The sequence below is a fragment of the Mesoplodon mirus genome, assembly GCF_964341445.2.
Source record: "Mesoplodon mirus genome assembly, chromosome: 6".
NCBI classification, from domain to species: Eukaryota; Metazoa; Chordata; class Mammalia; order Artiodactyla; family Ziphiidae; genus Mesoplodon; species Mesoplodon mirus.
The window spans coordinates 38,286,446-38,313,499 of NC_138982.1; the positions used below are offsets into that span (position 1 = coordinate 38,286,446).

General features: G+C 38.2%; 1 protein-coding gene across 1 annotated transcript in view; it reads left to right on the forward strand.

Annotated features, from left to right (window-relative positions):
- The window catches only part of ATP13A5 (ATPase 13A5), a gene marked incomplete at both ends in the record, with an annotated part of 141,408 nt that overhangs the window by 1,750 nt on the left and 112,604 nt on the right, over positions 1-27,054 (forward strand). The window contains 8 exon segments of the mRNA XM_082624314.1: positions 14,462-14,635; positions 15,313-15,419; positions 15,421-15,490; positions 15,705-15,742; positions 15,847-15,927; positions 21,782-21,851; positions 24,439-24,527; positions 24,529-24,568. Of these exon segments, the coding sequence (XP_082480440.1) occupies positions 14,462-14,635; positions 15,313-15,419; positions 15,421-15,490; positions 15,705-15,742; positions 15,847-15,927; positions 21,782-21,851; positions 24,439-24,527; positions 24,529-24,568 (669 nt within the window).

The following is a 27,054-nucleotide window of genomic DNA, read 5'->3' on the forward strand; positions in this document are numbered from 1 at the left end:
TCATTATCAGGGCATCCTGGGGAGGGGGACGGGCTGTTGACCTCTCCATAAATCTTACTCAAGAGCTTAGGCAGAGAGCACAGATGCAAAACCTACTCGGGTGGATCAGGAGACTTGGTGAGGCAGGTAGGCTACAGGGGGTGACCCAGGTGCACAGCTGAGAGGAATTTGCCACCTGCCTCGGGGCAATTGCTGTCCTATAAGTCACAGGCCCAGTGCTGTCAGATCTTTCAAGTTTGAAAAGGAAGCCAGAAATCTGTATGCTTATGTAAAATAGCCTTATTATAAACTTTGGAAAAAAATTATTTTCTTTTTTTTTTTTTTTTTTTTTAGATAATCAGTGGGCCAAAGTCAAATTCGGCCTAGTCTACTCCCAGCCTTTGGAAGCCTTTCAGTCCGTGGTTTTACGACCTCTCCTCACTTGCTCTTCCTTTCCTGAAGGTTCCCCATGGCCCCATCTGACTTCTTGCAGTCGTCAGTTCAAGGGAACAAGCACTGTGATGTGCGAGAGGGCGTGAGGTAGAAACCGTCTCCATGGACAGGGAGGGTCTGCGAGATGATCCATGTGCAGGTTTGGGTCATTTTGCTGAGCTCAGCACAGCAGAAAGCGTGGCAGGAGCCTCTGCAGTTGAACCTTGCTGTATCATCTCCTGTCCTCTGCCACCCCCAGCTCCTCCTGGGGGGCAGGGGCTCACACCTCCTGTGTCGGCACCGTGCTCAGTGCTTGACAAGCAATATTTCATGTTACCCTCACAACAGCCCATGTGATAGATGCCCTCACTGTACAGGCCTTCACTGTCCTTCCCAACCTCTCCCACCCTCCCACTCCCACCTGGCCCCAGGGGTCTCTTTCTCCTTCACCTGGCTTTTTCCTAAAAGTGTCTCCGTTCTTCTGCCCCACATTTCATCAGCCCCTCCATTCACAGTCAGCTTTTCTTGTCTCCTCCTGTGGTCCTCTCAGGACCCACAGACTCACTAACAGCCCACAGCATCCTTCACAGCCCCAGACCCTCAATGAGCCTGGAGCCTTCAGGCTGTATAGCTCCTACCTAATGGAATGAAGTTTGTTCTCAGGCAGGCCTGGGTTTAAATTCTGGTCCTGTTGGGTAAGTTATTTAACGTCTCTGAGTTATTTGTAAAATGAGGATAGTAATACCTACCATTCAGAATTGTGGTGCGGATTAAATGAGGTAAGACAGACTTTCCAAAAATATCTTCTGTTGTACAATATCATAATAGGTATTTACTGTATAAAAAGTCTGCTTTTTCCCCCTAGCAGTTAGGTTTGAGAAATACCAGGTGAAACAGGCAAGCCAATAACAGCAGGCCCTCTCAGAGCCTGTAGTATACTGTGGTTCTTTGTGAATCTCCAAAAGGGGCATTGCAGTGTGCTCTATTTCACATGTATGTATGTATCCATGGAATCTTTCCTGTGTGTGTTGGGCAGGGCGTACAGATACCCTCATGACTACCGTTCCATGGAACCACCGTAGGAAAGGCTGGGATGTTTTCAATGAATGATTGGTATCATTTTAGCATTATTATTACTCTCCTGGGAGAAAAAAGGCATTATATCTCCCCGCAGCCAGGCATGTCGGGACGCACAGGATGTGCACAACATCCTCTCTTTCAGAGTTCCCTCTGGCCATGCTTGCTGCATTTACTTTCCAGAGATCGTCTTGATTCTGCTCCTGAGACAGAAGTGCTGCGTGATTCATATCGGTTGCCAAGCCCAACCATTCCATCGGTGCTCCCCTCTGCACAGATGCCCACCACACTAGCCTCAAAATCACAGGTTGGAGCATCCCCAGAAGGCAAAAAGACAGCACATCTTAGTCAAGGTTTCACTGCTGACTGGGTGGCTGCGGACACCTTTTGGGACCTTGTTAGTTGCCTAAGAATGACATCAATTACCCCTTCTGATTCACAGGGTTTGAGAGGGTCACATAGGAAAGATGGAAAGTGCTATGAAAATATGAACGGTAGATTTACATGGAAGGAGTCAGGAGTTGTCATGTGGCTTTAAAAATTACAGAAATACAAATAAGTGAAATTGATGCTGAGAATATTTCCCCCGCCTCTGATTAAACTTGGGGAATGATAATTGTTTGAGGTCTACCATTTCAAAAACAGTATGTGAAGAGTTGTTAAGAAAAATTAGGAGTTTTGAACATCTGAATTATTTTAAACACTGTCACATATGCCTCATCTTCCATTAAACGAAAAACAAAACAAAACTCAAGGGACTACAAATAACTTCTAAATAAGGAAATCCCCTTGGATATTAGTAACGAGAAGTATCTGAAATAGAACCAATTAACAGATCTCTCACCCTACCCTGGGTACACTAACTTGGTGACCATTCCCCTAGAGCTTTGGGTGAGGCCTTCCTGTTTGGACATGTCACTGTTATGTTTTTAAAATTCATTCTTATTTCCTTTTAAGATTTTACTTGTATGTAATACACCCATCTCATGGATCTGTCCTTAATTATCCATAATAGGAAAGTAATTACATGTGTTCTGTTTATTAGAAAAATCACAGAACTTTCGAAAGAAGGTGCAACTTCTGATTTATGACTTCATTGAGTTTTCTGGGATTTTTTTAAACTTTCTTTCACTTTTGTTATTAATATCAGTAAAGGATGATGTCAGGGAAAAAAAATTCAAGGGACTAAAACTGAAAATTAAAAAGTGAGCTTTATTGTCTCTTTTCTCTGTTTAGTCACCATTTATATTAACAGATTGGGTGACAGCAAGTTTATCTCATCTTCAACTGACACCTCACTACGAGGGAGAGAGAACACTATAGATGACAGAATCAAGATTCAAAAAATTCTCTAGGGACTTTCTTGGTGGTGCAGTGGTTAGGACTCCATGTTTTCACTGCAGGGAGCATGGGTTTGATCCCTTGTTGGGGAATTAAGATGCTGAGTGCCACGCGGTGCGGACAAACAAAAAAGTTCTCTAGGCTGGATTGTAGGGGAGAAGTTGGCAAGATGCAGTGCAACAGGCCTCATTATTGAGTTTTTGTCTTAAGTTATTATAAAAATACAAGGTGAGCGGATCAATGACTTGGGCTTAGCTATGCATGGAAAAGTACTTTATTTGGTTATGGCTGGATTTTAGTTGCCAATATGATATAACTATAAAAAGAGTCCTTGGATATCTTGTTGGAGTTTGTTTTGCAGAATAGAGGAAATAAATCCTGCTATGATTTAGGTAATAACTGTTTCAAAGACATTGGAAATAGTTCCCCAAAGAACAATCACAGTGGTTGTCTTCCAATAGTTAAGTGGCTGATGTGGAGAACAGAGTAGAGGCTGGCAGAGTCCAGCCTGATCTATTTTCCTTATGGAAGAACTTCCTAACCACCTGTGGTGGCAGAATCTTAACATGACACCCCTCCAATGAGCTTTGCCTTTGTATTATCCCCTCTGGTTGAGTGTGGGTGGCACCCAAAAGTATGATGAGCTCTAATTCCTGTGATTATGTTATGTTGTATGGCAAAAAGGGATTTACAAATAATAAATGCTGGAGAAGGTATAGAGAAAAGGAAACCCTCTTAAACTGTTTGTGGAAATGTAAACTGGTGCAGTCACTGTGGAAAACAGTATGGAGGTTCCTTAAAAAATGAAAAATAGAGTTACCATATGATCCAGCAATCCCACTCCTGGGCATATATCTGGAAAAGATGAAAACTCTAATTTAAAAAAATACATGCGCCCCAATGTTCACAGCAGCAGTATTTACAATCACCAAGATATGGAAACAACCCAAGTGCCTGTCAACAGATGACTGGCTTAGGAAGATATGGTATATATATATATATATATATACACACACACACACACACACACACACACACACACACACACAATGCAGTATTACTCAGCCATGAAAAAGAATGAAACATTGCCACTTGCAGCAACATGGATGGACCTAGAGAATATACCAAATGAAATGTCAGACAGAGAAATATAAATATTATATGATATCACTTATGTGTGGAATCCTAAAAAAATAATAGAAATGAATCTATATACAAAACAGAAACAGACATAGAAAACAAGCTTATGGTTACCAAAGGGGAGAAGGAGGGAGGGAAGGACAAGTTAGGAGTATGGGATTAACAGGTATAAACTACTATACATAAAACAGATAAGCAACAAGGATTTACTGTATAACACAGGGAATTATATTCAGTATCTTGTAATAACTTAAATATAATCTGCAAACAAATAACTGAATCACTTTTCCGTATGCCTGAAACTAACACAATCTTGTAAATCAACTAAATTTCAATTTAAAAAAAAGAGAGAGAGAATCTGGATGGGTCTGACCTCATCAGGTGAGCCAAGAGAAGAAACTGGGCCCTTCCTGAAGTCAGAGAGATTTAAAACATGAGAGGGATTTGATGCAAGGGAGGTTTTCCATTGCATCTTTGAAGATGGAAGGTTCAGTGTAGCAAGGAGCTCTGAGTGGTCTCTAAGAACTGAGAACTGAGAGTAACTTCTGGCTGACAACCAGCAAGAGAACAGAGACCTCTGTTCTAAAGCTACAAGCCACTGAATCCTGCCGACAGCCATGTAATCTTTTTTTTTTTTAAACACCTTTAAACCATGTAATCTTTTTTTTTTTGGTGGTATGCAGGCCTCTCACTGCTGTGGCCTCTCCCATTGTGGAGCACAGGCTCCGGACACGCAGGCTCAGAAGCCATGGCTCACGGGCCCAGCTACTCCGTGGCATGTGGGATCTTCCCGGACCAGGGCACGAACCCATGTCCCCTGCATCGGCAGGTGGACTCTCAACCACTGTGCCACCAGGGAAGCCACTAAACCATGTAATCTTGAATGAAATCCTTGATCTCCAGAAGGAGCACAGTCCAGACAACACCTTATCTTAGTCTTGCGAGATGCTGAACAGAGGACCCAGCTAACCAGACTTAACCCATGGAAACTGTGAGACAATACATTTGTGTTTTTTAAGCCACTTGTTATGCAGTGATAGAAAATGAATACACCATCACAGCTGTCCAACAGCAAAGGTGCAGCCCTGCCAGGTAGTGAGTAGCCTATCTTAAAAAGAAAATAGGTGTTCGTCTGTGAAGGATGGTGTACAGCTATTTTTTTCCAAAAGAGAAATTTCAACCAAATAATTCCTGAGGCACTCCCTTCTGTTCAGTGATGCTCTTGCTCCACAAATAACTTTTAACAGAACATGCCATGTTGCCCCATGCCTTTGACGTGGGGCAAATTTTGGTTCTAGAAATTGTCCCTGCTAGCCAGCCCATGCACCTCATTCCCTTTTGATGTACTTTCAGCGCTCTGTCGCCATTAGCCTCATCAAACAAAGGTCCTCAGTTGCACTTTTACTTCCAGGAAGACGGCGTGATAGAACTTTTGCTATAGTAGTCCTGGCTGACTTTAAGAGCATGGCTACAGCTGAGTGTGACATTATGTACATCTCTTTGGCACTGGATTTTGATTTACACTTCTAAAGAGGGAATGGCTTTACTTACTCCAGAAAGAACTAACACACCATTGTAAAGCAATTATACTCCAATAAAGATGTTTTTTAAAAAAAAAACATAAGGGGAATATTTAAGAGGTTAAACTATTTCAGTACTTATTTTAAACTTGTTTTTAAACAAAATTTTTTTTAATTTATTCATTTATTTTTGGCTGTGTTGGGTCTTCATTGCTGTGTGCAGGCTTTCTTTTCTCTAGTTGTGGCGAGCTGGAGGCCAGCAGAGGCTACTCTTCACTGCAGTGCACAGGCTTCTCACTGCGGTGGCTTGCGAAGCATGGGCTTTAGGCGCGCGGGCTTCAGTAGTTGTGGCTTGTGGGCTCTAGAGCACAGGCTTAGTAGCTGTGGCACACGGGCTTAGTTGCTCCGCGGCATGTGGGATCTTCCAAGATCAGGGCTCGAACCTATGTCCCCTGCATTGGCAGGCGGATACTTATCCACTGCGCCACCAGGGAAGTCCCTATTTTAAACTTCTTCAAGGCTCAGTGTCTTTTTTATTTTTCTAGTTTGTCAACATGTCTACATTTTATTTTATTTTATTTGAGGGGGGGTTGGCAAAGATTTTATTTATTTATTTATTTATTTATTTATTTATTTATTGAAGGGTAGTTGATTTACAGTGTTGTGTTAGGTTCAGGTGTACAGCAAAGTGATTTAGTTATACATATATATCTATTCTTTTTCAGATTATTTTCCCTTATATGTTATTACAAAATATTTATTTAGTTCCCTTGTTGGTTATCTATTTTATAAATAGTAGTGTGTGTATGTTAATCCCAAACTCCTAATTTATCCGCCCCCCCGCCAAGACTCAGTTTCTTTGATCTACAAATAATAACTTACAAATATTATTAATAATAATAACTATTTCAATACATGATAATGTCTATTTCATAAGATTCTTGGGAAGGTTAAATGACACCTAAGTAAATGTCCAGAAAGGTTAGTTCTTATTGTCAAATGTAGACAAAAGTGAAAGTACTCGTGACATTTTATCCTTACTCAAAGGGCACTTCATGGCATGAATGCAGGGAAAAATACAGGAAACTATAATTAACAACATTTGGCAACTAGTGATAACTAACACAAATTACTACATGTGACTAAACCAGTAATAGAAGGTTGAGGAACAATAGCCGCACTAACATGATTCATTACCTAGAGACAATATTATCCTAACGTTAAAGAAAAGAACTTTAAAACATGGCAGAATTAGAGATAAGAGAGCATTTTAAGAATATCTTCCCATTTAACACATAAAAGAACACAATTTGGCATGTCTAGATAAAGATAGCAAAGGGTAGATTGTGAATAATAAATAGAAACTCAGTGCTGTGATTGTTGTTTTAAAAAAAGAAGATAAAACATGATGAATTCTAGCATCATACAAGGACTCAGAGATATCATCTCCTTGGCCATGATTCAAAGGACTAAAAGTTTGAGGATTATACAGAAAAAGATAACTTACTTTAAGGCTATTGGAACATTCTCACTCATGGAAAAGCCTAACATGTCACAGCAAAAAGCTGGCATTGCCATTCACAGAAGAAAATTGAAATACTGAGAGTTATTTATGTGATATCTTGGTTGAGTAAATCAATTTACAACTTTGAGCTGTAAGAATCTGGTTTGAGGAAGTAAAAGTGTTATGAAAGTAACCCATTCCAAAAAATTTGAATCACTACTGTGTCTTCGCATGGTGGGTATGCAACAGATATTTCAGATGGATAAACACATGAATGGTGAACATAAGAATAAGATGATTTACAAAAGCTGAAAAAGACCTGTTTACAAGACCAGTGGTTCATAAATGCTACTGCTCCAGATGCAATAAAAAGTCCAGAACAAAGACAGGAGGAGACCCTAGGAGATGGTTCCATAAGACTAAGAGGATCCCACCAAAAGGGAATTTGGTGAGGAAACCATGCTTAGATGCAGCTGGGCCCTGTAGTTCTCCTTTCCTGAAGAATATGACCAATCCTAGCTCTGTCTGTGATGGCAGCTGTGAGAACTACCTATAAAGAAAAGAAAGAACAAAGATTTTTTAAAAATGCCCTTTCTGTGCTAGCACTTCATGTATGTTCTCATTGAATCCCTATGAGCTAGTTACTCAGACATCAGTTTTACAGCTGAGGAAACTGAGGCTCAGCTAAGTAAGCGTATAAAAGGTCACATTACATAAGCATCAGAGGACTCTCTGTCACACTGTTTATCTCCTATGCAAGTGAAGGATGGTTGTACTGGTGTGTGTGTGTGCTTGGGTGTGCTCGTGTATATAGTTACTACATCTGTTAATCTTTTAATTAGTTTGGTGTTTATCTTAAAGCCTTTTTCCTAGTTCCACATATTACAAAGATGAGCAGTTTTCGTTTTGGCCTGCATTTGACTTCAGTTTTGACAATTTGTGCTCAGTGGGAAAAGCAAAAAATTCCATTTAAGCCACTGGATCAATCACTTTCAGAAACACAACTTATGATTTTGGCAAATAATATTTAGCTCTAAATATTGCCTGTGGTCAAATCATTTCACAGTGAGTCCGATGGGACTAGCCACTTTTAATCCACTGAAATTTTGTTGTAAATTAACCAAGCTAATATTTACTCTCAACATATACTGAGTGTTCAAAATGTTTCAGGATCTGTGTTAAATGCTTTGCATGCATTATCACATTAGTTTCTCACAACAACCCTAGAAAAATAGTTAATGTTATTATTTCAATTTATGAAGGAGGAAATTGAGTCATCAGAAGTAAAGTGGATTACCCAAGGTCAGATATCTGGTTAAGTGGTAGAGGCATGATTTGAACTTGGTTTTCTCACACCATATCCCAAGCTTTTAACTGTGACATCAGACTACTTCCACTGTGTTTTACAACCAACCACATTTTTCACATGAGGAATCTAAAGTTCAGTGAAATAAATCATTTACCCCGATCACATTAACTGGCAAGTGATGGAGCAATAAATAGAAGTGAGAGCTTCTAGAAGGCAATGGGGTGGGCTATAAAGAACAGAGGCTCTGCTGATAGACCTGGATAGGGCTCTAAATTGTGACCTTAGGGAACGACCTCTGTCAAAAGGCATGTGCATATTTCAGTTACTCCTAATCCAAGCTGCTTCCTCCGTATTCTGGTCCTAGAAAAAGACAATTAAGGCTGTGTTACCTCTCCTGTTATCTGGAATACAGAATTCTAGCGGGGAACAAAAAAGTGAGGGAACGTTACTGCTTAGAGAGAATACAATTCAAGTCTAGGTGAAGATGGGCACAACCTCTGTGCTATTCAACTCCACTAATAGGTGGCAGATATGGGGTCCTCACCCTGTGGAACACAGCCCGTTTTCATTACCATCCTTGACTCAGTGTATTGCAACTCAAAACTGAAGGAGTCACCTCTCTCCTCCTTTGAATGAACCTATTATCAGACCACTGCTAACCGTGAGAGAGCACTTCCTTTGTGCTACACCTTACACTTCTTGTTTAATCTTCACAACCATTCTTCCAGGTGTGTGTTATTAATATCCCCTAAGTACAGAGATGGAAACTGAGACTTAGAGAAGTTAAGTCCTGAGGTCACATAGCTAATAGGTGGCAAAACTCACTTTATTGCAATGAGCCACGTATAATGGGGTTGAGATTCTGATCCTCTCACTCCTGCTCCCAGTATCTTTACATTTACAAAACCTCTGGATTCTACTTATCTTCCTCTTATGGCACACATATTGTTCCTGGCTCTCTCCTCTACCCTGCATTTCTTAATGGATTTTACCAGAGGTAAATCAATATTGAGGAGAAATCTGAGTGACTCTTACTGCATCAGAAGAATAATCATCTAGAACAATCAAATTATACTTGAGATTAATCGGTCAAATGGAAACATGCTAAACTTGAATCACATAAACATTGGCAAGCCAGCTGGGAGTAGATTGAAAGAGTACCAAATAAAGTAGTGATTCTTTTATCCTAAACCTCAAGTCCCACATAAACTCTGGGAAAACTGAGAAATGATAGAAAGGAATTTTACCAAGATTTATGAGGCCAGTTTATCAAAGAAGCAAAAACATTGCTTCTACTCATCTTTGCTCAAGGAGCTACTTATTTCTGAAAGTTACTCTGACATTAACAAGGTCTTTTATATCTATCTATCATCCATCTATCTATCTATCTACTATCTGCTATCTAGGTTTACTATCTACTTACTTATTTTTTAACAGATGGGGAAAAAGAACTATTGATATTTTGATTGAGCTGTACCCAGCCATAAGCGATGTCTTTCACAGAAATTTACCTTGGTTACAGGAATGTGATTTTATCTCTGCTCCTATGTATGTCAGCACTTCCCAATCATCCACACCAGGAGGCAGCTCCTGTATTCCCAGGTCACCAAACCTCCTATTTCCAATAGAAATCCCCTTCTCTGATCTTTTTCTTTTTTCAGTCACTTTTCAAATTTTGCTGCCATTTTCTCTTTCTCAATCCAATCTCACTGAAGTAATTAAAGTAACTTCTACCTGCTTGGAACAATATCTAATAACAAACTCCACTTTTATTTTATTTTTATTGACATATATAATACAGTGGTGTCAAAAAATTACACTGACCTTAAGTGTACAGTTCTATGACCTCTATCATCACTTGGTTAAATGGGATTGCTAATGGTTAGTCCCCAAACTTAATATATCTCTCCATTTATTTAGATATTTGCTCTCAGCAATAATATATATAGATTTTAATTTAGAGGTCCTGTACAACTTTGTTAGAACTATTACAAGATTTTTTCCCTTGATAGTATTGCAAATGATATTTAACTTTATTTTCAAATTGTTTGTTACTAGTATATACAAATACAATTAGTTTTTCTATATTGACTCAATATCCAGTGACCTTGATAAATTCACTTATTAACTCTAATAATTTGTTTGTACATTCTTTTCATTTCTTCATGTACATAATCACATTATATACTCATAAAAAGAGTTTTACTTCTTTTTTCCCCAAGGTTATTGAGATATAATTGACATATAACAATTTGTAAGTTTAAAGTATACAATGTGTTGATTAGATACACTTAAATATGTGAAATGATTACCACCATAGCATTAGCAAACACCTCCATCACCTCACATAGTTATCACTTCTTTTTTGTAGTGAGAACTTTAAGACTTACTGTCTTAGTAACTTTCAAGTATATAATACAGTATTGTTACTTTTCATTTTCCAATTATTGTAAACATTATTTCTTTTTCTTGCCTTACTGCACTGGTTAAGACTTCCAATACTATACCAGATATTAGTGGTGATTGTTGATAACCTTATTTTGCTTGTGATCTCAGGAGAGGCCTATATTTTATCATTAAGCATGATGTTAGCTGAAAGATGTTCCTATCTATTGTTAGGTTGCTGAGAGGTTTCTTTCTGTTTTCTCTTTTTTTAATGTATTGGTGTTGAATTTTATGAAAGTTTCTCTGTATCTATTGAGATCACCTTATAATTTTCCTCCTGAATGTTAACATACCAAATACAGTGATTTTCAAATCCTTGTAATCCTAGAATAAATTCCATTTGGTAATGATGTATCACCTTTTTAATATATCACTGAATTAGTTAGATGATATATCTCAGGATTATTTCATCCGTGTTTCTGACAGATCTTAGCCTGTAATTTTCCTTTCTTGTAACATACGTATCAGATTTTGGTATCTGAGTATGCCTGCCTCATAGAATGAGTTGGGAGCATTCCCACCTCTATTTATGAAAGAGTTTGTGAAAGAATGGTATCATTTCTACCTTAAATATTTGAAAGGATTCACAACCCATCTGGGCTTGAAGTTTGTTTTTTTTGTTTGTTTTTTTGGTAGAAAGGCTTTTAGCTACACATTCATTTTCTTTTATAACCTTAAAAATACTCAGATTTATTTATCAATTTTATTAACCTCGCAAAGTATAAATTTGGCATTATTGCCTCTATTGTATGTCTGCTTTCTATTTTATTCATTTCTCTTCTTATCTTTATTTCCTTCCTTACGTGTTAAAATCTTCAATGATGAGAGTGAATTTAAGTTCTATCAATTATGCTTTACAAGTTTTGAAACTATGTTTACAGGCACACAAAAATTTAAGATTGTTATGTCTCTCCGTTGAATGGATCTTTGTCCTTCTTTTTCTCATAATATTTCTTTTCTTAGAGTCTATTTTGTCGGATATTAATATAGCTATACTGATTTTCTTTTGTTAGTCTTTGCATGATATATTTTCTCCCTTCTTTATCCTTATAATCTATCTGCTTCTTTATATTTAAAGTGTGTCTCTTGTAAACAGCATATAGTAGATCTTCTTTTATTATGTAGTCTGACAATCTTTGCTTTCAGTCACAGACTTAAGGCCATTTACATTTAATGTAATTACTGGTATAGTTAGGTTAAAGTTCATAATGTTGCTATTTGTTTTCTATCTATTTTATCTGTTCTATGTTCTTTCCTTCACTTAGCATTATATCATATAATGTCCCATACCTCTACATTGAGTTCATATTTTTTTTTTTTTTTTTTTTTTTGCGGTACGCGGACCTCTCACTGTTGTGGCCTCTCCCGTTGTGGAGCACAGGCTCTGGACGCACAGGCTCAGTGGCCATGGCTCACAAGCCCAGGCGCTCCGCGGCATGTGGGATCCTCCCAGACCGGGGCACGAACCCATGTCCCCTGCATTGGCAGGCAGACTCTCAACCACTGCGCCACCAGGGAAGCCCATACATTTTGTTTTTAATGGCCCCACAATAGCCCATTGTTTTGACTCACATCTTATTGAACCATTAGCTATCATTTATTTATTCTAATAATTTTGCTATTACAGATAATGCTGTGCTGAACATCTTTATATACATCACTTTCCACTTTCTGTATTATTTCCTTTGGGTATATTTTTGAGTGCAGAGTTACTGATTCAAGGGATAGAAACATCTTTATAATTCTTAGTACAATTTTTCACCTTGGTTTCCCTAAAGAATTACTCTAGTTTATAAGGTTGTTAGCAGTGTGTAGCTATAGTGATTTCACTGCAGTCTTGATAGCACTGTGAGTTCCTTTTTTAATAAAAAAATGTATAGAAAAGACCTGAAGGGGAATCAGAATTATGATTACCAATGCCACTGCTGTGTGTAAGTAAACAGAAAAAAGGAAAGTCATTTTCCTGAAATGTGTTCATTTCAGTTACAAGCTGGACTAAAATTCCAAACTGTTCTGCTTCTATTTTGCACACACTTGGGTTTTGGCAATAGCCCGTGTAAATAACTTTGTAAAAGAATGCATATTTATGACATAATATGTGAACTGGCATATACTTTTTATTTGAGTCTAATAAACCTATAATTCACAAATAAAACCAAAACAGGTTTACAGAATTAGAGGAAAGAGAGGAGAGAGAAAGGAGATCCAGCTGAAAACACGTTTCTAAGTTACATTTAAATCTTATCATGAATAATCTCCAAATGGAGCGGCAGCATCACTAAACATAACAGTCATTGTTTCCCCAGGTAAGTGATTGTGTTGAGGAGTAGTGGAAAGGACTTCTTAACATTGTAATTACTTTGCAGAACACTTAAGGTGACATTATCTCATTTGAGCACAAGTACCCTGTAAGACACATATTTCTAATTGTTTTGTAGAAGAGGAAATTGGGATTCCCTAGAGGTGAAATGATTTACCTAAGTTCACATAGTTGAAAACTAGCAGAGTGGTGACTCAAACTTATGTCTTAGCTTCTTAAACCTGTGACCTTTCCAATATGTCTAAGGGTTACTTTCAACAACTGTTATTGAAATGTTAATCTACCGCAGAGTCCTTTATTAGAAAATATTAATGAAAATGACCATAGTGAAGATGAAAACTTTTCCAAAGAATTAAGACAAGAGGTTTATTATAGCATGATCTAAACTGGCATAAAATTCAGGAGATTCCATCACTGAGAGTGCTATAGAGACTCAGTAAAATCCTATCTTCTTGACATTATAGCCCTATGATCTGGACCCGGGATTTCAGTCTTAGAACACACACACACACACACACACACACACACACACACACACACACACAAAATAACAACAGAAAGTAAAATAATGGTAGAGTAACAATGTCATTCCTAATCAGGAGCCCTCTGGGTCTTCACACTAAATATCTAGTTTTTGAAATTTAAAAAACAATGCTGTGAAACTTCATTGTAGGAGGTGGAAACTAGAAATTAGCTTTAATTAAACAAATCTATTGTTTTTGGCTAGTTATCTTCCCCTAAAACCACATCTCAAGTCTTTACTCAATTTATGACAAACATTAACTAAGCCTATTATTAAAAATAGAAATATTTCAGGATGTTACTCTCAGGGTAAATAACTATATGCTGTCTTTTGAAAGTTTTTCATGTCCACAAATAATCTCATAATTTATATTGCCCTACTGTTTTAGAAATCAGTACACTTAGGCACACTCTCAATCCTTCTTAGTCATATTATTATAAAACAAATCTGAATCTGAATAAAGCAAGATATATAAGTATAGATCACATTGGTCATAGTTTTATCATCTTCCTCCAGTAACTTCACATTAATAATTTTTTAAAAAAAACCTTATATCTAAAAGAAGTAAATCTGATCCAAAACATGAAGTATTTTATAAATCTGAGGTGACTCTTATGAGTATTTAGAACCAAATAAGTCTGTCCATTCCTTCCTCCTAATGTTTTAGTTCCATACGCCAAGGTAGCAAAATGAGTCCTTGCTTCTTTTTTAAATTATATCAGCTGACAGCTGTATGCAATCAATCTGATTCAACCAGCCAAAACTAGATTTCTTTCTCAACCAACCCCTGAATCTAAAGTGTGTGTGTCTTGGAACAGAATGCATTTTTATGTGGGAAAAAAATAGAGTAAATCTTTTATTTACTCTCCAGGAGGTGTTTGGTTACCAGACCCAGAATCTACGCAGAGCTCTCTGCCTCATAACATCCATGCTGACCTGTTGGCTCCTTCTCCTGTTATTCTACTGGAAGCCCCAGTGGAGGGTATGGACCAACTGTATCCCATGCTCCTTGCAAGAAGCAGACACTATTTTGCTAAGGACAATGGTGCGTGCCCTTCTGTGTTGCATCTATTGCACAGCCTGTGATGGCCAGCATTCCAGAGTGGATCCTCCTCTATTTAAGTTTCCCTGTCCACAAATAGGAGATAGCAAAACTATTTCTGCCATCTATTTGCTGTGTCTTATTTTGACTCAGGAATGAAGGGCATTTCCTCCACATCAGCCTGGAGAAATTTCTACCATGTCAGGCTAATTGTGAGAGCCCTTAGCCATTCCCTGAGCAGTGGCTGTCAGTGTTATAACTCTTAAAGACATAACATGGGAATGATTGTTCAGTTTTTCAGAAATATGTATTTTGAGGAAATTATACATTTTAAACATCAAGGTGTGATTTTAAGATAGTTGGAAACTATTTTCTGGATATAAAGTTTCTTGCAAAGTGTATCTTTCTCTTTATCCCCTAACACAGTGGTTCTTAAATTTTAGTGCAAATCAGAATTACCTGGAGGGATCTTTAAAACAGAGGCTGCTGAATATCGGATCCAGTAGGTTTGGGGTGAGGCTGAGAACCTGCATTTCTAGCAAGTTCCAAGATAATGCTGATGCTCTTATCTGCAGCTCAAACTTTGGGAACCACTGGTCTAGGACTTGGTAGGTATTTGGTTGATTGATTGCTTTATTGAACAACACTGGAGAATTTATGGGCTGGATTGTCTTCTCTAGGATGAATTTCAAAGATATATGAGGAAGAAGGTAATCTGCCTCTACTTATCCACACTGAAGTTTCCTGTAAGCAAGAACCCAGAAGAACCCCTGGTGGCTGACTACCACTGTCATAAACCAAGCCATACTGAAGCCAGAATTAAAAGTAAGTGATGTTAAGAGTACAATGTTGTGGCATGTTTTTGTTACAAGAAAATAATGTATTTATTGGATGAACGTTCTAAAAATCACACTGCTGGGCTGGGAATTACAGCTACATATCAAGGAAAGTGAGAGCTGCATGTAATAAACAGCCCTCACCTCCCCTGATGGGCTTTACTTTGTGAATGACAGCTTTTCTATTACATTTGTAATTGCATTTGCAATGCATCCAAGTGCAGAAAATCAGGTAGGTTTGGAACCTCTTGGAGAAGAGGTTTCAGAAAGGTGGGTAAGTCCGAATTTTCCTCAGCACTCATCAGGATCTAAGGGAAGAACACTGATTTGTTAAGTACCGTGAACTGAAGTACAGTTCCTGTCCTGACCACACCTTAGGTTGCTGGAAGATAGCAACACCTGCTACAACATCCATCATACGTTTGGACTGGGTCTGACCGGTGGAGAACAAGAGGTCAGGTGGGGTTTGTGGTACTCCTGGAGTAAACTCTGCCAGCAGAAATGGAGATACCATATCGCTTATGATCAGTGAATTGTTGGCATAATATTTCATCAGCTTCATATAACCCCAGCTCATTTACTGGCATCAGAGAGATGTCGTAAATTATTCTCATCTTAGGCACACTTATTAAAAAGAAAAGACTGAAAGAACAGTACAAGCAAATAACATTTGATCTTTTCTCTCAGGATTATAGAACAGTATTCTCTCTGTTGTCTTTTTTTTTCCTCAAAAAGTCGAGTCATTTCATAAACATCAACATCTTAGTCCTCCAAATCCTCTGAGAGACAGAAAGACCATATGATTGCATTTGACTATGGAGAACCAGCCCTGGAGAGAAGGATTTTGTTTGCTCAGTTAATTGTGTCATTCACCACTGTTATTTACAGAACCTAGAACAGTGCCTGATTCATGGTAGAAGCTCAATAGATATGTGTGGAAGGAAGGAATAAGTAAATGCATTCATTGATCTGTGAACTAAACTCTAATATGCCAGGCGTTTCGCAAGGCACAAGGGATCTAAGGATAAATAAGACTTAGTCATCGTCTCAGAGACATTAACTGACTGGAAGGAAAGAGAGACAAAGAATAGTGGTACAATTATGAGAATGAGATCTATAGACGCCAAAGATTAGAAAATCATAGTATAATAGTAGCAGGGGAAATTCTTAGGTTCCTTGTTAACTCACAGTGACCTAGAGTCCCTGCTTCCCTCATCTGTAATTTGAAATGGCGAATCCTGGTGACTCTGAAAGTAAACCATTGCAAGCCTTCCCAGGAATCTTAATAATCACCTTCATTTCTTGCCCAGTTTTAGGGACAAGAAAAAGGATCTTCCTGACCATCTTCACAGTTAGTCAGAAACAAAAATTCTCAAGCTAAGAAGCAATCTCATACTTAAAATACAGGTTCTTGGGTTCTCCTCCATAATTCTGATTTAGTAGGTAGAAGCTGGGGTAGTGGTAAGAAAAGAAACTGCATTTTTAGCAAGCACCCCCATAATTTGTATTCACACCAAGCTTGTGAGCTACTGATCTGTTATTGTTTTCAAGTCTTCCCTCTGTCTGAATGCTATGCAAAATGAACCAGGCATCTAGATTATGATAATATTACAAAGTGCCTTAGAGATGGTATCATTATATAAGATTTCAGATACAATGCTTAAAACACTGAAATACAAAAATTTTCAAAGTCATTAAAAACATATTACTTTAATTGCATTAAGCACAGGACATTTAAAGGATTGATTTACTTAGGAAATCTATTTGATAAATATAGATATACTCTGCCTAGGAAACTGTTTCCACAGGAAAGATTTCCCATCCGTGTAGCTACCTCATGTTTGTCCTTATTTATCAAGTACCAATCTTTAGTAAACATCATACATAATTAAATTTAAATCTGGTCCACACAATAAAGAACTTGACAATCTAATAAGCAAGACACAGAATATAGTTTCCCAAATATGAAGACTAGAGGAGACAATCTACTTAGAAACATAGAGTCACATTTTATTTTGTGGGTTTTTCACTTTGGAGAATAAAGAAAGCAAGTAGAATATGGAGCATTCCCCCCCTTCCCACCAATTTTCCCTTTTATTTTTTTGCGGTACGCGGGCCTCTCACTGCTGTGGCCTCTCCCGCCGCGGAGCACAGGCTCCGGACGCGCAGGCTCAGCAGCCATGGCTCACAAGCCCAGCCGCTCCGCGGCATGTGGGATGTGGGATCTTCCCAGACCAGGGCACGAACCCGTGCCCCCTGCATCGGCAGGCGGACTGTCAACCACTGCGCCACCAGGGAAGCCCTTCCCTTTTATTTTTTAATGTAAGACTAAATGCTTTTTTCAAAAATTAATTGTGATTGATTGAATGATAGCTTATCAATTTCCTAAATGAATTTGAGCTTGCCTGCATGAAAAGCAAGGACCATAAAAGAAATAAAGGAAGAGGGATACACAAAAATCTCTGATCATGAAAAGCCACAAAATCTAAATACAACTTCCTCTTTCAGGCTTCATAGCAGCAAGGCAAAGAGAGAAAATGCACAGATGTTCATACTTCTCACTTTCCGGTAGCAAAAAGCAAATCAAGACATCAGCTGTGATAATTTTACTCTGGAGAGAAATTGCCAGAGGGCATCAGGAAGAAAGCAGGAAAAATTATTCCAGGAGGTTCCCTGCCCCTACCTTCATTCATTCATGAACTGAACACAACTTCCCATCTTAGTGCCTGTCCCAGACAGGTCCATAGACACTTGGGGTAATTCTCTTACCGCAGGGACACATGGCCCTATGGAAAATACACACTTACCTCATCCCTCATTCATCTAAGCTATCTTCCTATTAGGACAGTTTTTAAGTTGAGTGACCCTTCATCTTTTCACTTAGCCCACCTTTATTTAGCTTATTTACCTTTGCCTCCTTTATTTAGCCTCCTGAAGGAGAACTTTCTGGCAGTAGAGATCCAGGCACGTCCTAATCAGGGGTTAGCTCCAGAACAATTGCCTTGTTGGTAACCCAGAGCTCTGGAAGAAAACAAATTTGATGGCTAAGCTTTGCTAATCTCTGTAATGGGAATACTCCAACCATGGCTGATTTCAGTGTGACACTGCTGAATGTGGAGCTGTGAAAGTGGTACTCATAATTGGCTTGGTGATTCTGCAGGACCAAACTTAATTCTCAACACTTGTCAAACCACTGAGAAAAAAGGTATGCCTGTTGGTACGAGAGGAAAGAAATCTGAGTAACAGCAGCAAAAGAGGGTGGATTTGCCATCAGTGTTTCAGCTCCAAGCTGGTGGAAGCTGTTCCAGGAGAAGAGAGAGAAAAAAGAAGCAAGAGGAAGGCAGGGGAGAGAGAAAGAGATTTAGGGCTGCTACAAAACCCTTTTCTCTTACTCCTCAGGTCTTGTGGGAAGCAAAAGTCAGAAAAGAAATTGTGCCTATAGACCGTGACCTTTTCCCCTTGGAAAGCTCCATCCTTAGAATACAGCCCACATATAGATATTCACCCATCAGATCAGTTCTTTGAGAAAGAGCAAGGAAGGTTTGGTTGGAGTAGAAGAGACAGGCTTTACTCATTCTTCTGGAATCCAATGAGATTGTCTCAAATCTTAACATTTGGTTAGAAGTCAATAATTTATGTAAAACTATAACCCATGGTTCTATGGCTCTGAGTCCACTGAAAGTATAAAATCACTTAACTCTTAGGCCTTGTTTCAGAGCAAAACCTTATGGCAGCACAAGTAAGCCTAGGTCCTGGGTCTCTCTGGAGATCCTGGGATTTCTCCATCCCCACCACCCCCAAGATGCCCTCCTGGTCCTCTGTTTTCTGGATCTTCATGCCTGGGGATGCTCCAGGCACTTTCCCCAAAAAGCTGATGAGAAGCACCTCACTTAGCTCACATATAGGGCATGAAACCCTGCAAGAACTTGAGGTTATCTGAAAATGTGCTTTAGGAAATGAAAGAAATAGACAGGGCACAGATAAGAACTAGTGTGAAAAAAGAAAATCACTTTTGTCATTTGTAAAATAGATACTCTCTGTACAAATTATAAAGTATAGAAGCAGGTTCAAGTACTGCTAAAATTGGGATTTTTTCCCCTGAAAGCAGTTTCTCAAAACATGCCTATCTTGTTATTATTACTATTTTTTAATGGGAAGGCTCTAAGACCAACATACGTGTCATACTCTACAACCATACCCAAATCCCAGCAATTGGGTACCGTTTCTATGCATCTGTGAATTTCTTAGCTCTCCCTTCCTTTAGAAAGTGAGTATGTTAGGGGAGTGAGAGATTAGCTAGCAAAATCACCTGGGCACTTTTTTCAAACTCTAATAAACCTGCTCCCTAAAAATTCCACAGTTCATGGAAATGGGTCATGCCAGAATCCTCAGGCTTAGTATTAACTGTTTGGAAAACTACAGGCCTCCCTCCCTGCCAAGGACTCTATTGGTGGCTTATCAGAATGGAAGCCGTGCAGTCACATGCAGTTTGAAGATGCTCACCAGTGATTCTGACATGCTCCTCCTGCCTCTTTGAGGACGCCCAGCCTAGTCTTCACCATCTGGAGCCTAAAGGGCCTAGCAGAAAACATATTCTCAACAATTATTTGGTGAATAAATTGATAAATGGATGAATGAATGAATGAACAAATCATCAAATTGAAAAGAGATAGAGAACATCACCAAAGAAAATATTCTTAGTCATTCATGCTTGGTTTTTCAGAAATACCTTCCAGCAGGTTTACTAATATCTCATGGTTGCAAGAAACCTCGGTGCTCCTTTAAGCACAGCTCATAGCCAGTGCAGAAATGCCCTTCATAACTTCCCCTGTTAAGAAATCCTTCAATCTCTTTGGAGAGGGACCTTCTACGTCTGAAGAAATTCTTCCCCTAATGAATGGTTCTGAATATTAGGCAAGTCTACTTAATTTCATTCTGACTATTTAGTTTTGTGAGGTCACCTGGAATAATTCTAAGGCTTCTTTTTCCCCTGTCAGCTAGTCAGATTTTTAAAGTCAGGGCATGTCATCTCCTTTGTTCCTTGGAACTTTGCTCATGTGACCCAGCTTCAAACCTCATATTCCTTCTGGTTGCTCAGCCATTGGTCACTGTCCCTGAAAATTCTGCTTGGCTTGTGCTGAGATTGAGATGAGTACACAATTCCCTAAACATGCAATACTTTTTGGCAAGAGACAGTGGAATAGATGAAGCAGCAAGGGGCATGCCTGTCTGTGATTCAAACATGGCTGTCAACTGAAAAAAGAATGCACAACCTAAAAGTTGAGAATTATGTTTATTTGACGGATATTCTGAGGACTTCAAGCCAGTGAGACAGCACTCTCAGATCTCATGGAGGTCCATCCCTGTTGCTGCAAATGGCATTATTTCATCCTTTTTTAATGGCTGAGTAACATCCATTGTATACATGTACCACATCCTTTGGACTATTGTGATGATCAAATGAGAGAATCTTTTGTAAGAACTTTGTAAATTGTAAATTGCTATGCAAACACGAAGGCTTCTTTTTTTAATTTTTATTTTATATTGGAGTATATAGTTTATGTACAATGTTGTGTTAGTTTCAGGCATACAGCAAAGTGATTTAGTTATACATGTACATATATCTATTCTTTTTCAGATTATTTCCCCATATAGGTTATTACAGAGTATTGAGTAGAGTTCCCTGTGCTATGCAATAGATCCTCACTGATTTTCTATTTTATATATAATAGTGTGCATATGTTAATCCCAACCTCTTAATTTATCCCTCCCTGAGGGCTTCTTATTGTAATGTACATATGTGTGGATTTACAAGGTGTTAGCCGTGAAGACCATATACCATCTTCTACTTCATTGGCTCATTCCTTCATGTATTCATTGAGTTTATATGCTAAGGACCTGTCCTAGGTGTTGGAGATACCAAAGTAAGATAGACATGATCTCCAACATCAAAGGCAGTCTAGAATGCCTGAGAATTCTAGGAATATCTTCATATCTGTGTCTTTTTAGCTGCTCTTAGAATATAATCAAATTATTTTTTTAAAAAAAAACTCAAAATGCCTTTCTAATTTCATTTTGATTCTTGAGTTGTACTGTACTTAAGATATATTTTAACCAGAAAAACAACTTTGTCCATCATGTACTAACTTTCATTTTAAAATATATTAGTATTTTGAGATTGGCATGTTAATTTTTGATTGAGGACACAAAGTCCCTAAAGGGTAGAGAAGGGACTTCTGCTTAGAGTGGCCTGTACTCACTTATTAATATGAGCATGTAGCTGTAACACTAACAGATGATCAATCTCCTACAGAAGATTAGTGTGGGGGTCAAATGCCATTGAGGTTGAAATCCAACCCACATGGAAGCTGCTTGTTAAACAGGTAACTATTTTCATTTACTTTTGAAAATAAACTCCTGTTTTTTTCCTTTTTTCTCTCTAGTACTCAGAGAAAGCTTAAACAAATGGATACTTTGATGTAGACAAAAGTCTGTGTTTTGTGCAACTTTTTTTTGTTATTCCCGCTGACTTTAATTTATGCTTTTCCTGTCTATTGAGGTTTTCTTTTTTATCATTATTTCAATAAATAAATATTTTTTATACCAGGAATTCTAACTGGTCCTTTTCAATAACCACTTCTTTTAAATTCAAGTCCCTTCCCAGTGTGAGGGACAGATTCCCGTTTCATACTCTCCTGTTTGTTTGTTTTGTTGTTTTCAGTGTTTTATGGTGGTTGTGATGGGTGGGGGGAGTGGGGAGGATTGTTATTATTTCTTGATCTCTTTGAGGATTGAAAAAGGATTATTTTGGTCTTTTTCGTACTATTCTATCACTCTGTTATATCCATTTTCTTGAGAGTGGCTTCTTCCTTGGTTGGTGTTTTTGTTTGTTTGTTTTAGAATATTTTCTCTGTATGCTTCGAAGTTATTGCTTCCAGTAAGCTCAGCTTGGGTGGGACTTTCCCTTCTTCCATTTCTCTTCCTTTCTGTGCTCACTCTCCCTTTTTGGTGGTTCTTATTAGTCCCCATGTGTCCCCAGTTCAGAACTAGGTCCTGTGTTGGAGGTTTGTGCTCTGTCCCTTGGGGATCTGTTCGATGCACGCCCCGAGCTAGCTTGGGGCTTTTGGCCAAGTTCACAGCTGCACCACCAACTTGCCTCTCCTCTTGCTCCCTCTGCTGGTGAACCCTTGCTGGTTGTGGCATTTCTCAGCCTCTGCTCTGGGGCAAGCCTGGTTTTGTCCTCTGTCACTTGTGGGACACTTATTCCTCCTAGCATTGAGCTCTTAGTCATTGATCTCCAGTCCTTGTATGAAAACCAACAGACTGATCAATCAGTCCCCACTCAGTGCTGCATGTTTCTAGTCTATTTCTAATCCACAAAGATGGTCATTTTGGTTTTTAGCATGGCCATTTTTTAAAATAAATTTTTTATTAGACTTCTTTTAGGTTCACAGCAAAACTGATTGGAAGGTACTGAGATTTCCCCCATACCCCATGCCTCCACATATGCACAATCTCTCTTACTATTAAAAAAGCAGGATGCTTTTTAAACTTCTTATTCACGTACATTTTCAAATACCAAAGACTCTTTCAAGTGTCAATTTAGTCTATTTTGAAAAGAGTGTTAATATTTTCTGGCACTTATGAATTAGGCCTTTAGTAGAAAAAAAAAGTAAAACTATGTCTTCACATTTGGTTTCAAAAGAATATTGAATAAGGGAACTAAATTAATTAGGATGGTGGTGTTTCTTCTACAAGAAGTATTTAACCAATTTTCTACTGAGTTTATACAAACTCGAAATTGTATTATCTCAAATGTGTAATACACAATTAAAGCATTTTATGCCAAGCAGACAGAAGAGCTATAATTTGTAAGAAAACATGTTGCAATGGAAATAATAAAAACATTAAGGAACACAAGCTTCTTTAATGTACAAAATATATCCAAGGGTTTAAGAAACTTTTAAGATATATCCTATTCACTTATTAACCAAATGTCAGTTCATTTTTAGGACTAAGGTAGAAGCTTATTTAATATATTAGAGAATTACAGAAAGTAGAGGTAAGAAAAAGCGGCAGTGGTTTTAGGTAATATTTCATCTAATTCATAATAATTATAAAGAGCACTTCACCAAGAAAAGGATCCTTGCTTTGCTCAGATAGACTCTTTATTCAAGCTGTGTGTAGGTCATGTGACCTTCTCTAGCTCCCTAGGGTTTGCCCTCTCTGCTATTATTATTAATAGTGAAGTCAGCAAGACCAAAATGGGGACAGTTGAGGGAATTTAAAAAGTTGAAGATATTATTAAGAGACCAAAAATACCTGTATGGATGACCATCTTTGGGGCTGGTGACAAATTCTGCCCATGATTTTCATTGCATCTTTGGATAAGATATTTCCCTTCCCTGGGTAAGACTACCCTCTTTGTTCAAGGGAAGGTCCATGCTGACTTGACTGACTCTCAGAGGATCTTACTAAGACCTGTGACATGAGAGTATGTTATTTGTAAATGAATGACCTGGATAAAAGTGGAATCTTTAATTTTCACTGTACAACTTGACTACATTGGCAGCATGTGATTACATGAAAAAGAAACCTGCAATAAAAAGTTCAAAATTGAAGTTTGTTTTTAAAAGAGTCTGAATCATGTTTCTTCTCCATTGTGGGTACATCTGTTTAAAAAGGTAAATTGTTAGATTTTGTTATTGGTCAAATATTTTTGAAAATTCAAAATAAATAAGAATGATCAATTTGTAGGAATGGCTCTGAGTGCTTAAAATAAGTTTGCTTCTACTATATCACATTTTATGTGCTTGACATTGTCTCTACTGAAATTAATGGAGTTCTAAGTGAATTCTATTGTTTTATGTTGTAAAAATGGAAGAAAAAATTCTATAAAGAAATGACATCATCTTGACTGCCACTATGGTCCATGAAAGTGACCCAGATGCTCTTTTCATACCTTCATAGGTTTTAAATCTATGCTACGTGTTTCAAGCCTTTATCCTCACTTTGTGGCTGTCTCAAGGTTACATCGAATACTCAGTGGCCATCATCATCTGTTCTCTCCATTGTCTTAAGTGTGTACGATTTGCGACAGGTAAGGACAGAAATCATAGTTGAATTCTATTTAGCTTCTGCCTGCACAAGAAGCCAAACCTATGGCCTTTCCACTGAGAGCAAAGAGTTGCTTTGTTAAACATAAGTCATAACAAAAGAAAAAGCAAGGGCTTACTAAATACGGGACCTCAGGAGGAGGGCTTCAGGAATACCAGGTAGATTTAAACATCTTTGCAAACTCTGATTATCAACTGATGGCTGCACTGAATACAATGTTTAGAAGGACCCTGAGGCTGTGTCTGAGCATGGTGGGAAAGAAAACAGTGCTGGATTAATGATGACAGCATACTACCTATCCATCTCTCTCACCATCGCTGTTCATCTTATAGCCATTTAAAATCCTTCTTTTAAAGAAATCAGTCTTATAAATGGTATAGCAACACATTCAGAAGCGGAATCTAGCTGAATATACTTACCACAGCCCTTCTGAATCTCATTTTCCCACAGCATCTTTCTAGAAAATGTTCTACTACTTTGCTTAAGATGCATCAGGCTAAATTATGAGGCAACATCCAAAGGGTGTCTCACTGTATTTGTTGTATATTTTTGAAAACTTGACTGTGAAATTGGCTTTTTAGACACAGGGACCAATGGTACTTGTATCCACCTGTCAACTCTATTGAACTGTTGAAATCACCTAGTTTTCTCAAACTTCATCCTTCATCTAGAGAAGAGGAAACTAAGATTTCCAGGGGAAACAAACAAGGGAGTTTGTTCAGGTCATAAAGTGGGTTTGTGACAGAGTCAGGGCTTCTGGCTCCTCATAAATGAAATTCTATTGCATGTGCAATATCTCCTTAGCAGAAAGCACTTTCCAAAGTAGCACATAGCTGGGGAAGAAAGTCAAACCTACGTGTGAGAGGAGAGGTGCATTCTAGCTATCAGCAGAGTAAAGTCTGGACCCATGTCAGTAAGGCAGATGTGGAGGCTTTTAAACAAGCCCAACTGAAAGAGATCTTTTATTTTTACTCTATTTCAGTCACTCAGCAAATATTAGATCTAAGATTGGCTTTTTGTCTGGTTTTAGATGCTACAAATTTTGAGCTATGGAGTGTTTGATGAGAAATGAAAGAAAGGCAATATATATTTAAAGAGTTAGAAAACAGGACCTAAAAATGAAAAGTTAAATCAATGGAGACACTTTGAGCTAGAGAGTGAGGACTAGAAGGGCTTTGTTTTATTTATTTATTTGTTTTTGTTTTTTGTTTTTTTCTTTTTTTAAAAAAATGAGTGCCTAGTGCATTTTTTCATGAACAAATTTAAATCACAAAAATATTAACAGTGATCAGTAACCTGCCTCTGATGGTGACAATTCCTTTCTGTCTGGCTGCCAAGTCAGGGGGCAGAGTGACTGTCCTTCTGGTGAACTCTGAGCACTGGAACAAAAGAAGGAAAATAAACACCAGGACAATAAAAGATCTGGCACTTTCTGCTCAGCCACAATAGGAAAGAAATTATAGTGTCCCAAACTTTTACCTTTGTCATTTGATAGAGGTATGTAATGTGAAGCCTCCAAATCAAATTTCTAGTTCCTGGGTTTTGAGAAATCTTTGCGTTAATGGAATAACTAATTTGATACCTATGAGCCACTCGTATGCTTTCTGGCTGATGTCAAACATCAGTGAATACAGGTCTTCTCCCATGTGTTTCCCTCTATTGGAAAAACATAGACACACAATCACCTGAGTATATCATCACAAACCATCTCAGGGTTCTGAGGAAAAATACAGAATGCTCTGAGGACTTTGGCAGGGAGATCTTATCTAGTCAAGTTAAAATTCCCCGCTCACTACTCCTATTTGTGTTACTTGACACTATTTGTTACTTGACACTTTAATGGTCACCTTCCTTATTTGTAAGATGTGTGTGTTTGTGTTCAATGTTATAGTCAAGAAAAGTAAATGAAACAATGCATCTGAATTGCTTGTGTTCCTGGTACATAGTAGGCACTCAACAAATGTTACCTTTTGTTACTGTTATGGCTGTTGCTGTTTTCATTACTGCTCTTGGAGTGGGGAAAGTAGATTACGGAAAGATGGGAGGAGGCGCAGAGATTGAAGGGAGGAGGGATAACTTGAACAAGGAAGTAGCACAGGAACATCCCAGGACAGGGCTTCTAATCACCACTGACTCATTTATTGTGTGGCTCTGGGATCTCTTTTCTCCTCTCTGGACTCACTTTCCTCAGCTGTAAATAGTGGTGGTTAAACTCTGTTTCTTTAGGTCCCACCTTTTTAGGGTTCTGTCATTTTGCCAGGGCCACCAATAAGGCATGAAAAAAGGGCTCTTGGAAACTTTAAAACACTAATAAGAAACTTTCTGGCCACTGGGAATGTGGGAGCACGTTTTGGAGACTGGAGTCAATTCCTACAGGACCCTATTAATTTTGGACTAACTAGCCACATAGACTACTCAGACAGGATGTGGACAAATAATAGAAACCTGTTTAAACTCCCTTAATCATAA